Source organism: Panthera uncia, assembly GCF_023721935.1.
Source record: "Panthera uncia isolate 11264 chromosome A3 unlocalized genomic scaffold, Puncia_PCG_1.0 HiC_scaffold_11, whole genome shotgun sequence".
NCBI lineage: Eukaryota > Metazoa > Chordata > Mammalia > Carnivora > Felidae > Panthera > Panthera uncia.
In genome coordinates this window covers 24,107,557-24,122,762 of record NW_026057578.1, presented here as the reverse complement: position 1 = coordinate 24,122,762, position 15,206 = coordinate 24,107,557, and the positions used below count along the sequence as shown (strand labels likewise).

Here is a 15,206-nt window from a genome sequence, read left to right as displayed (position 1 = left end):
CCCCCCCCCCCCCCCCCCGTGCTTAAAACAAACAAACAAACAAAACCAAAAAACAAAAAAAACCCTTTTTGCACTGAAGACGTTTCAAGAATTCTTTCTTGGCTGTTGACTCTGAACCCCAACATTTTCTATATCAGCAATGGTTACTATTTTATTTATTTATTGCATATTTTTATTTATTAAAGTAATTTCTACACCAAGTGTGGTGCTCGACCGCACACTGCAGCTCACCAGCGGAGCCGCCTTGGTGCTCCAGCAATGAGTGACACCAAAAGATTTGACATAGTTAGATATGACACCAAAATACAATCCATGAAAGACAAAATTAGAAATTGGACTTTATTAAAGTTAAATCCCTTGGTTCACAAAGGCACTATTTATTTATTTTTTAATGTCTTTATTTTTGAGAGAGAGATAGAAAGAGGGTGCAAGTGGGGGAGGGGCAGAGAGAGAGGGAGACACAGAATCTGAAACAGGCTCCAGGCTCTGAGCTGTCAGTACAGAGTACGACATGGGGCTCAAACTCATGAACCGTGAGATCCTGACCTGAGCTGTGTAGTTGGACGCTTAACCGACTAAGCCACCCAGGTGCCCTGTACAATCTACCAATTAAGCCACCCAGGTGCCCTGTACAATCTGGTTTTCGATCCTATTCCTGGCACAATGCTCCTAAAACCCTTGAAATTTTCTAAGTGATGAGAATGATAAAGGTGTCTTTTGTTATATTATTGAGGTAACTTTTAGACCTTGTCTTAAGAATGGAGACTGGTTGCTAGTGGAGCCAACCATGTGATTGGAGGTTGTAACTTTCAGTCTTACCCCCCAAAACCTCTGGAGAGGGGAGGGGGGCTGGAGATGGAGTTCAGTTGCTAATGACTAATGATTTAATCATCCACACCTGTGTAATAGCGTCCATTAAAAAATGTAAAAGGATGAGTTTCAGAGAGTTTCCAGGTTGCTGAATGCAGGAGGATTTGGGGAGAGTGGTACGCTGGCTGAGGACATGGAAGCTTCACACCTTTTCCCCATACCTTGCCCTATGCACCTCTTTCATCTGGCTGTTAGTGATATCCTTTTATAATAAACCAGTAACCTAGGAGATGATAATAATAAGTTTGAGTTCTGTGAGCCACTCTAGCAAATTAATCAAACCCAAGTAGATAATCATTGGAACCTCCAATCTATAGCTGGTTAGTCAGAAGCACAAGGGACAACCTGGACTTGCATATAGCATTTGAAGTGTGGTGGGGAGCTTGTAGAACTGATCATTTAACCTGTGGGATCTGACACTATCTCTGAAGTTGTAGGACACCCAGCTGGTGTCAGAGAATTGCTTGTTGGTGTGAATGATGCGGTTTGAAGTGTTGCAACGGGTGTGGAGTCCACGGCCAAGAAAGAATTCTTGAGATGTTTTTGGTGCAAAAAGGTGTTTTTATTATAGCATAGGGACGGGACCCATGGGCAGAAACACCTGCAATGGGGTTGTGAGGAGTGACTGATTATATAAGATCTTCTATCCTATGGAGGGTAGGGTGATGTTAAGTTTCCAGAAAATTGAGTCTATAGGTTTCTGGAGATTATGTTTTTCTTATGAATCATTAAGACCGTTGCAAAATGATGTAGACACATGTCCTGCATAACTGTGATCTCTTTTAGTTAACCATTTGTTTTTCCCTTTTCTTTGTTCTTGGGTAGCCCTGAGTGCCTGAGGAATGTCACATATCCCTTGATGGGGAAGTGTTGCGGGGGTGTTAGCTTGTGCTTTGCCCTCAGCTTGCCTTTTGCTCCCGCATTATGAGGAAACCATAATGGAGGGAATTATGGGAAACCATGTGGGAGGAAACCATCCCCCACGTAACACCCACATTTTGGACCCTCTGCACTGTTAAGAGAGTGAAAAGAGAAGCCATAGTTTGCAAGAAAATATTTGTGAAACACATATCTGGTAAAAGACTTGATTCTAAAATACATAAAGAACTCTTAAAATGTAATAATGTGAAAACAAGTAAAAAGTGAGTAAAAGATCTGAAGAAATACCTTACCATATGTCAGATAAGCATGTGAAAAGATGCCCAACATCATGTCATATGGGAATTGCAAATTAAACCATCAGTGACATATCACTGTACATCTGTTAGATTGGCAAAATTCTGAAAAGCTAATAATACCAAATGCTGGTGAAGGTATGGAACAAAAAGAATTCTCCTTCAATCCTAGTAGGAATGCAAAATGGTGCACAACTTTGGAAGACTGTTTGGCAGTTTCTTACTGGGTTAAAACTCAATTGAATTGAAAACCTAAGGCCACAAATAACTTATACATGAATATTTATAGCAGCTTTTTTCATAATTGTCCCAAACTGGAAGCAAGCAAAATGTCCTTTAATAGGAGAATGGATAAACTGTGGTACAAACACACAATTGATATTATTCAGCAATTAAAAAAAAAAAATAGGGGCACCTGGGTGGCTCAGTTGGTTAAGCGTCCAACTCTTGATTTTGGCTCACGTCATGATTTCATGTTCATGAGTTCCAGCCCTGCATAGGGCTCTGTGTTGGCAGTGTGGAGGCTGCTTGGGATTCTCCTCCCATCCCCCCACCCCCCACCACGCCCCTCCTCAGCTTGCATGCACTGTCTCTCTCTCAGTAAATAAATAAGCTTTAAAAAAAAAAAAAAAAAGCTGTCAAGCCATGAAAAAGTATGGAAGAACCTTAATAGTATTGCTAAATGAAAGAAGCCAATCTGAAAAGGCCTCAAATTGTATGATTCCACCTACCTGACATTCTGGAGGAGAGAAAAACTACAGATAAAAAGATCAGTGGTCATCAGGGGGTTCTCAGTGTGGAGGGAGGAATGGATAGGTAAAGCTTGGATGGTGAGATTATTCTGTGTGAAACTAATCGTGGACCCATGGCATTATGCATTTGTCAAAATCCATAGAACTGTACAACACAAAGAGTTGATGTGAATATAAATTGTGGGGCTTGAGCTTACAATCCCCGAATGCCTACTGACTGCTCAAGCATGTTCTACCAACTGAGCCAGCCAGGCCTCCCTGAATTTTATTTGTGTATCTATTTTTAATTTTTTAAACATTTTATTAATTTTTTAAAAAAGATTTTATTTTTAAGTAATTCCTACACCCAACGTGAAGCTCAAACTCACAACCCTGAGATCAAGAATTGCATGCTTAGGGGCGCCTAGGTGGCTCAGTTGGTTGAACATCCGACTGCGGCTCAGGACATGAGCTCACAGTCCGTGAGTTCAAGCCCCGCATTGGGCCCTGTGCTGACAGCTTGGAGCCTGGAGGCTGCTTCAGATTCTGTGTTTCCCTCTCTCTTTGCCCTTCCCCCACTCATGCTCTGTCTCTCTCTCAAAAATGAATAAATGTTAAAAAAAAAAAAAAAGAATTGCATGCTTTACCAACTGAGGAAGCTGGGCCCCCCGGGCTTTTAATTTTTTTTTTTTCAATTGAAATGTAGTTGACACACAATGTTACATTTGTTTCAGGTAAACAACATAGAGATTTGACAGCTCTACATACTATGTTATGCACACCACAAGTGTAGTTGCCATCTGTCACCATACATCACTATTAAATTACCATTGACTGTGTTCCCTGTGCTGTACCTTTCATCCCCATGACTTATTCATTCCATATCTGGAAGTCTCCCACTTCTCTTCACCCATTTTACCTCTTTACCCCTCCCTTTTGGCAATCACCAGTTTGTTCTCTGTATATATTGGTCTGTTACATTTTGTTCATTTGTTTTGTGTTTTAGATTACGTATAAGTGAAATCATATGGTATTTGTCTTTCTCTGTCTGATTTATTTCACTTAGCATAATACCCTGTAGGACCATCCATGCTGTTATAAATGACAAGATCTTATTATTTTTTTTTTTATGGCTAATACTCCATTGTATTTTTATATACCACATCTTTATCCATTCATCTACCGGTGAGCATTTAGGTTGTTTCCATATTTTATCTGTTGTAAATGCTGCAATAAACATAAGGGTGCATATATATTTTCAAGTTAATATTCTCAGTTTTCTTGGGGAAATATTCAGTGGTGGAATTACTGGATCATATGGTATTTCTATTTTTAATATATTTTTTTAATTTTTTTTAACGTTTTATTTATTTTTGAGACAGGGAGAGACAGAGCATGAACAGGGGAGGGTCAGAGAGAGGGAGACACAGAATCTGAAACAGGCTCCAGGCTCTGAGCTGTCAGCACAGAGCCCGACGCGGGGCTCAAACTCACGGACCGCGAGATCATGACCTGAGCCGAAGTTGGCCGCTTAACCGACTGAGCCACCCAGGCGCCCCTATTTTTAATATTTTGAGGAACCTCCATACTGCCTTCCACAGTGGCTGCACCAATTTATATTCTCATTAACAATGCACAAAGGTTCCCTTTTCTCCACATCCTTGCCAATACTTGTTATTTCTTGGCTTTTTAAAAAATGTTTATTTTGAGAGAGAGGGAAAGCATATGCGTATAGGAAAGGGGCAGAGAGGGAGAAAGAGAATCCCAAGCAGGCTCACGCTGTCAGTGCAGAGCCTAATGTGGGGCTTGATCCTAGGAACTGTGAGCTCAAGACCTGAGCTGATATGAAGAATCTGGATGCTCAACGGCTGAGCCACCTAGGCACCCCACTTGTCTTTTTGATATTAGGTATTTTGACAGTTGAAATTGTAGACTTAAAAAAAACAATAAAAAACTTCCAGTGTATTCCTTGCACTGATTAACAAGGTGGATAAAGTGCCTACTTTTGTGGACTTTAGAGTCAATAAATCAGAAAATTTTCAGTGATGTCATAGAAAGTAATAGGATGGTTAACTTCAGATTGGATAAGTCTGGACAGATCTCTGAGGAGGTGATATTTAACTGAGGCCTGACTACAAGAACATGTTAGCTATTTAAAGATACAGAAAAAAGCATTCTTAGCAGAGGGAACAGTTAGTACAAAAGCTGTAAGGCTAGGATGAAATAGTGTGTTTGAGAAATAGAAAGCAAGCTAGAATGGGTGAAGGGAAGAATGATAAGAGGTAAAGTCAGAGAGTTAGCATGGGTAGTATGGACTTGGGGGCATCTATAAGCCAGGGTAAGGAGTTTGGATTCTATTTTAACTGAGATAGGAGGTTATTGAGTATTTAAGCAGAGTAGAGTATGATCTAATTTTTATTTTTCAAAGAGGACTCCAGTTGCTGTGTGGAGGATGATGGGAGGGAGAAGGAGCCAGGAGCAAGTACAGAAGCAGGGAGACCAGTTTAATGACTTCTAGTAATTTGTTGTCAGGGAAGGGATGGATGTTTGTAGCTTAGACTAGGATGGTTAAGAGAAGGAGTAATGTGGCTATATAGTAGGGTATGTTTTACAGGTAGAATCATTAGAACTTGTTGAGGGAAAGATCATGCCCATATGTTTGGCTTGAGCAGCTGGGTGGATGGTGGTGCCGTTGAGGCCAAGATGAGTGTGTCCAGGTATAGAGAGTTTTAATTTAGTCATTTTAACTGTGTACGTAGGCAGTTGTAAGTAATGGTCAAGATGAAAAGTGTGGAGCTCAGGAGAAAACATGGGACTGGAAGTATAGGTTATCTATTATATCTAGTCTCTTGCCTGTTTTTTATTTTGTTTATTTATTTATGTATTTATTTAGAGAGCACATATGAGCAGGAGAGGGAGGGAGAGAGAGAGAGAGACAGAGAGAGAGACATTATCCCAAGCAGCTCCACACTGTTAGCGCAGAGCCCGATGCAGGGCTCAAACCCGTGAACTGTGAGATCATGACCTGAGCCAAAACCAAGAGTCAGATGCTCAACCAGCCAAGCCACCCAGGTGTCCTCTTGCCTGTTTTTTAACTTGTACAAATCATCAATGATAAATGTTTTCTTTTAAAAACCTCAAACAATACATATAAAACCAAAGTTCCCCATGACCACCTTCTTTACTATATATACTCCTCTCCTCCACAAAGTTAACCACTGTGACCAGTGTCAGATGTGTACTTTTCCCTGCATTTATTTATATGTATCTATAGGAATAGATAGTTTACTTTTGTTTGCAAAAATGACATCATAATGTATATATTGTATAACTTAAATGTTCTTGGAATCATTTCATTTTGGTCATTAGTAAGTTACTTGTTTTAATGTCTGCCTTGTATTGTTCTATGCTATGAGTGTTACTTATTTAACTGGTTACCAATTGATACTTACGTGGTTTCTTTAGTTTTTCTTTTTTTACTATTATACATAACAGTAATTTTTTATTCTTCTTAAGAATTTAAAGTATTTAGAGATATATAAAAGTAATATGTGTAAGTACATGCATTGTTACAATTACCAGCATGTTTTTGCAGAGCAACTCATTCTACCACAGTGATTATCTGTAATTATCTGGAGAGAATCACTGTTCCTAAAAATGTGTTTAATCCGTACGTTCATTAGTCTTTTCTATATGAAGTTAATTTGAAATTTAAAATATATTTTATTTCTATAGAGATCTTTATTTACTTTGTAACTTTGTAATTAATGCTAATTTAGAATAATGTACACTATACTATTAAAAAGGTTATTTTTCCAGCAATAAATTGTTGATATAGATCAGCAGCTAGAATAGTACCTTATCATGCATAATAAGATCAGCACGGGATATTCGCTTGCTCTCTCTTGATTTACTTGTCTTGATGTCATAGTACTGTTGCATACAGTCTTTTGGGTGTTGAGGAGAAGGTAATAACTATACAGAATGTGGTAATGATGTCTTTGGAAGGCCCTTTGTATAACAAGCACTTTGAACCAGAATATCCTGTACAAAACAGTGTTAAGGCTTTTGTGTTATAATTCATTTCTTTTATATTTTGGGTGACTACTAATGACATTATTTATGGTGTATGCCTTCCCTGTTTCAAATAAAAGGTCTCTTTTAATAAATTGTAGGTTATAAAACATCTGAAGTGGGCAATTTAAATAAAGAAGATGAAGGGGGAAAAATGCACACACTGACACACACACTCACTCACCCGCACACATACACATACCAGGCCACAGAGAACGAGCTAGTTTCTATAGTGAAGACCAAAATTTTAGCTTTGAGCGTTTTCATAAGGCAAGGAATAAAACATTAGATTTTGTAGAGTTGGTCTCAGTGGGAATTATTGTTCCATTTCATTTTGGCAGATTTGAGAAGATACCAGAATTGTTTGATACTAAATTAAAAAAATTCCGTGAGCAGGGGAGAGGGGCAGAGGGAGAGAGAGAGAATCCCAAGCAGGCTCCATGCTCAATGTGGAGCCCGACGTAGGGCTTGACCCCACAACCCTGGGATCGTGACTTGAGCCGAAATCAAGAGTTGGATGCTCAACTGAGTGAGCCACTCAGGTGCCCCTGATATTTAAAAATTTTAATGGAAGTCTAAAATTGTATGAAAATTTAAGACAATAGGTACAGTATCAAGATATTTTGTCTTACTGTATATTATGGTTCTTACATAGTACTTGGTAAAAAAGTGCTAAGTAAATTTCATTTCACTTTAATCTTTACCTTGACCCAGTTGAAATATTTCTAATATTGTTATCCAGTCCCCAAAAGCCTAAGAACAGATTTTTATTGTAAAGATATTTAAACACTATTAATGATAAATAACATTTACAGAGCATTTTTTAAATATACATAATCATCTTTGCAACAACTCTGTGAGGTAGACGTGGTGTTATACTCATTTTTCTGATAGAAAACTGGGACCTAGAGAGGTTATATAACTTAAGTAGTATCATATAAGTGTCATAGACAGGAATTGAGCCCAAATGTTCTGACTTTGTTATAATATCTTTGTTATATTAATCATGCTGTTTCCACATGGGGTTACCTTTTCCATGATTGGAGACTGAAGAAGATATGTGAGACTTAATCATTTAGTGTAGTTCGAAGTCTTTGTTGTTGTTGTTGTTAAATTTATTTTGAGAGAGAAGACTGTGAGCAGGGGTGGGGCAGAGAGTGAAAGAGGGAGGGAGAAGATCCCAAGCAGGCTCATCGCTGTCAGCACAGAGCCCAGTGCAGGGCTCAGACTCATGAAATTGAGATCATGACCTGAGCCAAAATTAAGAGGTGGACTGCTCACCCGACTGAGTCACCCAGGTGCCCCTCAAAAGCCATTTTTTAATTCATTTCATCAAACAGATATTTAAGTGTTTGCTATGTGTCAGGCACTATTTTTGGGCTTCTGGCTTTTATCAGTGAACAAAACAAAGATCCCTGCTCACATGGAGTTTATATTCTAGCCTAGAGATTCAAAACAATAAATATGGGGCGCCTGGGTGGCTCAGTCGGTTGAACATTCAACTTCGGCTCAGGTCATGATCTTGTGGTTTGTGAGTTCAAGCCCCACGTCGAGCTCTGACAACTCAGAACTTGGAGGCTGCTTTGGATTCTGTGTCTCCCTCTCTCTCTGCCCCTCCCATGCTCCTGCTCATGCTCTGTCTCTCAATAATAAATAAATGTTAAAAAAAATCCACTTGGATATGAAAAAAAACAATAAACATAATTACCAAGTGAATTACTTAGTATGTCAGAAGGTGATCTATTCTGTAGAAGAAGAAAAAAATGACCAGGGAATTGGAGCAGACTGTAATATTGTCAAGAGAACAAGTAAAACGAAAGTCCTAGTGCTAGAATGTGCTAGCATATTTGATGTATAACAGGGAGGTAGGTACTTGAGTAGATTAGGAGAATAGAAGGAGATAAGATCAGGAAGTTGGGAGCATGCATCTTATATAGTCTTTTAAGGTCATGGTATGGATCTAAGCTTTTACCCTGAGTAAAATGGGAAGCTTTTGCAGGATTTTGAACACTTTAAAAGTCATCCTGATTGTGTTCAGAATAGGCACTGAAGCCAGACACAGCTAGAAACAGGGAGACCTAATCCAGGGGGGAAAAAGGTGGCTCTGAACAGATTGATAGTAGAGGTGGTAAGAAATGGTTGGATTCTGGACATATTTTGCAAATGGAGACAACAGAATTTGCTGGCAGATAGTAAGGAAAATAAAAAAAGGCAGGATGACTTCAAGGTTTTTAGCCTGAGCGTCTGAAAGGATGGAGTTGTTACCAACTGAGATAATTTACAGGGAAAATCAGGAGTTCAGTTTGATTTGTTAAGTTTCGGGGTTTTTTCACATACCCCCAAGTAAAGTTGTTCAGAGTTTAGGAATGAAGTCTGGGATAGAAATATAAAGTTGGGACTCATTGGTATATAGATGACATTTAAAGTCACAACACTGAATGATATCTTTGAGGAAATGTGTACAGAGAGATAAGAGGGAACTGAACCCTAGGATACTCCCAACATTAAGAGGGGAGAAAACAGAAGAGATTGTCAAAGGAGCCTAAGAACAATCAGTGAGGTAGGACTTAAACCTAGAGAATGTTCCTTGGGAGCCCAAGGAAAGAAAGTAAACCATGGAAGATAGAATGATTAGCCATGTAATTTTGCTGACAGGTTAGGCAGGATGAATACTAGAATTAAAAATTTAATTTAGCAATATGAAGGCCACTGTTATTGTGCAGTCTTCAGTGAGATATGAAAATGGCCTGGTTAGCACCATACATATTTTTTTTAATGGGACTTTTTGATGTTTACAGTGTGTCCTTTGCCATGTTCAGGTTTGCCGTCCTGTTGGTGGTATGTCTGGCAGTGGATCGCAGCTTGGTTCAATGGGTAGCCTGACCATGAAATCACAACTTCAGATCACTGGTAAGTCTTAAACAGATCTACTAGTATACTTTTTTTTTCTTCCTAAGATAAAAAATATAATCCTTTTTTTTTTTTTTTTTTGAGGGAGAGAGAGAGAGGGCACAAGTGAGTAAAGGGCAGAGAGAGTGAGAATCCCATAAGGGGTGGAGAGAGAGAGAGAGAGAGAGAGAGAAGGAGGTAGGGAGAGAGAGAGAGAAGCGGGACTCACCCAAAGTGGGGCTTGAGCTCATCTTATACGGGGCTTGTACTCACCTGAAGTGGGCCTCTAGCTTACCTGATGTGGACTTGAACTCCCAAACTGTGAGATCGTGACCTGAGCCCAAGTCATATGCTTCGCTACTGAGCCACCCAAGCACCCCAAAAAATAATCTTAAGAGAAGAAAATCTTCAGTGGCTATTATATATCAGGTGCTGTTTGAAGTAATATTTGCCTAATGAATGAAAGAACAGATGGTTAGATGTATAAAAATTACATTTTTATTTCAGGATATTCTTGGGTATTCTGTAGGGTTTTTTTCCCCCTCTCCCATTAAACATTGGTGTCTGGGGCAGTTGCTATTGTTTTTTGTTTTGTATTACATTAACAGCCTTGAGAGATAATTCACATACACACAGTTTACCCATTAAGAGGTCAATGATTGTTAGTATATTCACAGTGTTGTACAGTTGTCAACACTGTCAGTTTTAGAAAACCTCTACCCATTAGTAGAAGACTTTCCATGTCCCCCAGCCACCATCAACCCTGGGCAATCACTAATCTACTTCCTGTCTGTAGGTTTTTCTATTCTGGATATCTCATATAAATGGGATCCTAAAATGTGTATGGCTTTTTGTTTCTGACTTTTTCTACTTGGCATGTTTTCAAGGTTCATTCTTATTGTAGCATGCATTAGTATTTCATTTTATTGCCAAATAATATTGCAGGCATGAACATGCCACATTTTCTTTATCCTTTTATCAGTTGATGTATGTTTGAGTTGTTTCTACTTTTGGCTATTAGGAATAATGCTATGAACATTTGTGTACAAGTTTTTGTAAAGATGTGTGTTTTCACTTCTCTTGAGTACCTACCTAGGAGTGGAGTCACTGGTCATATATATGTTTCACTTTGTGAGGAATTCCAAATTGCTTTTCATTTTTTAAATTTTTTTATTTTTCATTTTTTTAAATGTTTATTTTTGAGAGAGAGAGGGAGAGGGAGATGGTGAGCAGGGTAGGGGCAGAGAGAGAGGGAGATGGAGAACTCCAAGCAGGCTCTGCACTGCCAGTACAGAGCCTGATATGAGTTTGAACTCACAAACCACAAATTATGACCTGAGCCTAAGTCAAGAGTCAGATGATTAGCCCCCCATGCGCCTCTCCAAATTGTTTTTCAAAGCATTCACACTATTTGTATTCCCATCAGCCATGTATGAGGGTTCCACTTTCTCCACATCCTTGACAGTGCGTGTTGTCTTTTTGATTATAGACATCCTAGTGGGTGTGAAGTGGTATGTCATTGTGGGTTTGATTTGCATTTCTCTGGTGGTTAATGATGTTGAACATCTTTTCATGTGCTAAATGGCCATTTGTATATATCTTTTTTGGAGAAATGTCTATTTAAATCCTTCGGTTGCTATTATTATTTAACTACTATCTCTTTCTTTCTCTCTCTAACCATATGAACCAAGTATATCACTTTCAGATTGATATTCCTAATGTTCTAATATGCCACTTACGATACATTCCTGCTCAAAAATCTTTAATGCTTCTGTTTGGCTATAGTTTGGAATTTCGTTAGCCGGGGCTGAGAGCTTTCACAGTCTGGCTCCATATGGTCTTTTTGTAGATATTTATACATGAACTATTTGGTGAGTCACTGGATTTTCTTCCGATATGCATGTGTCTGTATCACACAGTGAAACCTCAGTCTCTAACCTTTTAATGGCATTTATTTCTTCTAGAACAATTACCATCCTCTGTATGGTATTTTATCTTTTATTACACCTATCTCACATCCACCTCTAGATGATGACTATTAGGCTACAAACCATGTCCTTATTATTATCTTCCTCAAAACCTAAAAATGATTGAATTATATTTAAAAAACACTTTCATAATGTGACAGCATCTTAGAATTTATTTTTGGAAATTCCTTCACTATAGTCTCTTTCCTTAGCAATGTCTGATTCTCAATGAAAGATACTGATATTTCTTTGTTAAGCAAGATTCTGATTATTTTCCTCTGCTCCCCATCCTGAAGCTAGCCTGAGTAGCTGATTTAAATTGAGCCAGCTTCTTAGGACTTTTTCTGGGCTGCTTAACATTAAACCTTTGATTGGAGTAATCTTTAAAAAAATCTTTACTTTTTCAGGTTATATAAGTAATACACATGTTTTTTATTTTTAAAAACGTAGTAAAATAGGGGTGCCTGGGTGGCTCAATCAGTTAAGTGTCTGACTCTTCATCTCAGCTCAGGTCTTGATCTCAGGGCTGTGAGTTCAAGCCCCACACTGGGCTCTGTGCTGGGCATGGAGCCTACTTACAAAAACAAACAATAACCAAAAAAAAACTTTAAAAAAACCTCAGTAAAAGAATGAAGTGAAGGGTCCTATTTATCATCTCAATCCTGAGAGGTGATACTGTTATTCCTTTAGGTTTAGGTTTATATTCCTTTATACTTTTTTCTGTGCATAAACCATTTATCTTGTTTGCTACCATTATTATTCTTACAGTAAGAAAAGAAAAATATTTGATAAATGCCTAAATGCATCTCAAGAAGACATAATTCTTGCCATGTTTAAGTTTTTAATCTTGGTTCTAATAATTCTGAGACTGCACAAATACAAGGCAAAAGCAATTTAATAAAAACAAATACCATGAATAATGGATAAAAGTTATATATTTAGCAAATATATTATTATATATGAGACAAATGGAAAGCATAAGTTTATAAAGAGTAAAGTGCCAAGTTGAGTAGAATCAAATGCCTTTCATAATTCATTGTTTACTTCTATGCTCTTGATGCTAGAAACCTAACTAAGCTTTTTGCACAATTTCCTTTAATGACATTATATTTTTTATTCTATGTTAATGGATCAGTTATAGTATTGGTTGCTTTTATTATTTTTTTGTAAGCTGCCTCAACATCTTTCTAGATAGAATCAAGATGGGCATAAAAATTGAAGTGTAAAAAATAAATGCCATTGTATATGGTAACGGCAAAAAGAGATAACAACTTTGGTTGGGAAAGCAAGATCAGTGTTTGACCAGAGCTTCTGTGAAAGGAAGTGGTGCTTGAAGCATTGTTACCATTTAAATATAGGAAATTATTTAAAAAATATATAGGGAAGTAGAAAGGATCCTTTTAGGAGAGAATACGAGCAGAACACTTGAAGCAGAGAAACGAACAAGGCTTTGCTAAAACCCCTGTGGGCCACTGCTGCAGAGTTGGAACCTTGAGAACTTAATGGGAGTGGGTCATCTCCTTCAGGTGTGTGTCAGGGCTACAAAAATATCATTGCTGGCAGACATGGAAAGAAATCAGGGCTTTTAACAAAGAACAGTCAATTTTACTTTTTAGAAAGTTAGTATGAAAGACCAATAGGAGAATTGAGTGTCAAAAGTTAAAAAATCCTACTCTGTGGTTTTACTCAAATTTCTTGTCTTTAAAAAAATTTTAAAGTAGTAAGTTAATTTTGAGAGAGAGCAGGGGAGGAGCAGAGAGAGAGAGAGAGAGAGAGAGAGAGAGAGAGAGAGAACCCCAAGCAGGGTCTGTGCTGTCAGCGCAGAGCCCAACATGGGGCTTCATCTCCTGAACTATGAGATCATGACCTGAGCCAAAATCAAGAGTTGGACGCTTAACCCACTGAGCCACCCAGGCACCTCTTGTTTTTTGTTTTGTTTAAATTTTTTTAGTATTTATTTTGGAGCGAGACAGAGAGTGAGTGGGGGAGGAGCAGAAAGAGGGAGACACAGACTCTGAAGCAGGCTCCAGGCTCTGAGCTGTCAGCACAGAGCCCAACATGGGGCTCAAACTCACAAACTGTGAGATCGTGACCTGAACCAAAGTCGGACACTTAACCGACTGAGCCACCCAGGAGCCCCTACCCCTTGTCTTTTTTTGTTTGTTTGTGTTTTCAATCCAGTTATTCCAGCAGCATTTCCTGAAAAGACTGTTTTTTTGTCCATTGAATTTTCTTGGTTCCTTTGTCAAATATTAGTTGACCTTATATGTTTGGGTTTATTTCTGGGCTCTCAATTCTGTTCCATTGATCTATTTGTCAGTTTTTATGTCAGTACAATACTGTTTTGATTACTATAGCTTTATAGGATAGCTTGAAATCAGGAAGTACAATGCCTCCTGCATTGATTTCTTTGGATATTGGGGTCTTGTGGTTCCATATAAATTTTAGGAGTGTTTTTCCTACTTTAATCAAAAATGCCCGTGGAATCTTGATAGGTAGTGCATTGAACATGCAGATGGCTTCTTACCCTCTTGTTATTTTCTTACCTCTTTCATATTTATTTGTTTGTTTGTTTATTTACCATTTTTTAAGTAGGCTCCACAACCATCATGGGGCTTGAACCCATGACCCTGAGATCCAGAGTCTCATTCTCTATCACCTGAGCCAGCCAGGTGCCCCTATTTTCTTACCTCCTTCTATCATACATACAGAGACAGACATACATTCCTGTTAATTATTCATTTACAGTATATATTGGCTAATTGATTTCCTTACCCGATTAAGTGAGGGCAAATAGAAAATTTATTTCAGAGAAATGGTACCTTTTGTAAGCTGTAGCAAAAAAGTTTAAAAAAATAATTCATAGTGCGGTTTGTTGATAATTGGATTGTTTAGAGAACTTGGATGTATGTTTTAATTTCACTGAATCCTTTTTTTTTTTTAATTTAACTTAATTTACTTTTTTTTTTATTTTAGAGAGAGAGTGAGCAGGAAAGGGGCAGAGGGAGAGAGAATCTTAAGCAGGCACCATGCTCAGTGTAAAGCCTTTTGAGGAGCTCAGTTCCACTACCCTGGGATCATGACCTGAGCCAAAATCAAGACTCAACCAGTGGAGCTACCCAGGTGCCTCTCACTGAGTTCTTTATAAGAGTATCAAAGGAGGGATGCCTGGGTGGCTCTATCAGTTAAGTGAATGGCTCTTGATTTTGGCTCAGGTCATGATCCTCACAGTTCATGAGTTTGAGCCCCGCATTAGTCTCTGTGCTGACAGTGCCAAGCCTGCTTGGGATTCTCTCTCCCTTCTCTCTGCCCCTCCCCTGCTTGCACTCTTTCTCTCAAAATAAATAAATAAAGTTAAAAAAAAAAAAGTATCAAAGGAAAGGCAATGTCACCTTTCCTTTTCAGCATTTACATAAAATAAAAAAGTATACTGCTGGTGTATTAGTTATATTTTCTTTCTTTCTTTCTTTCTTTCTTTCTTTCTTTCTTTCTTTCTTTCT

At 38.3% G+C, this 15,206-nt stretch overlaps 1 protein-coding gene across 4 annotated transcripts in view; it reads left to right on the top strand.

The window, feature by feature from the left end:
- The window catches only part of ITCH (itchy E3 ubiquitin protein ligase), a 146,523-nt gene that overhangs the window by 34,300 nt on the left and 97,017 nt on the right, over positions 1–15,206 (top strand). For 3 of the 4 annotated variants that reach the window (XM_049649951.1, XM_049649950.1, XM_049649948.1), the window contains one exon: positions 9,670–9,760. Coding sequence is in view for 3 of the 4 variants with exons in the window: in XM_049649950.1 (XP_049505907.1) it covers positions 9,691–9,760 (70 nt within the window). In the remaining variant the exon portion in view is untranslated. Of the gene's footprint in view, positions 1–9,648; positions 9,761–15,206 lie in introns of all 4 variants that reach the window. The other variant, XM_049649949.1, reaches the window with a different exon arrangement.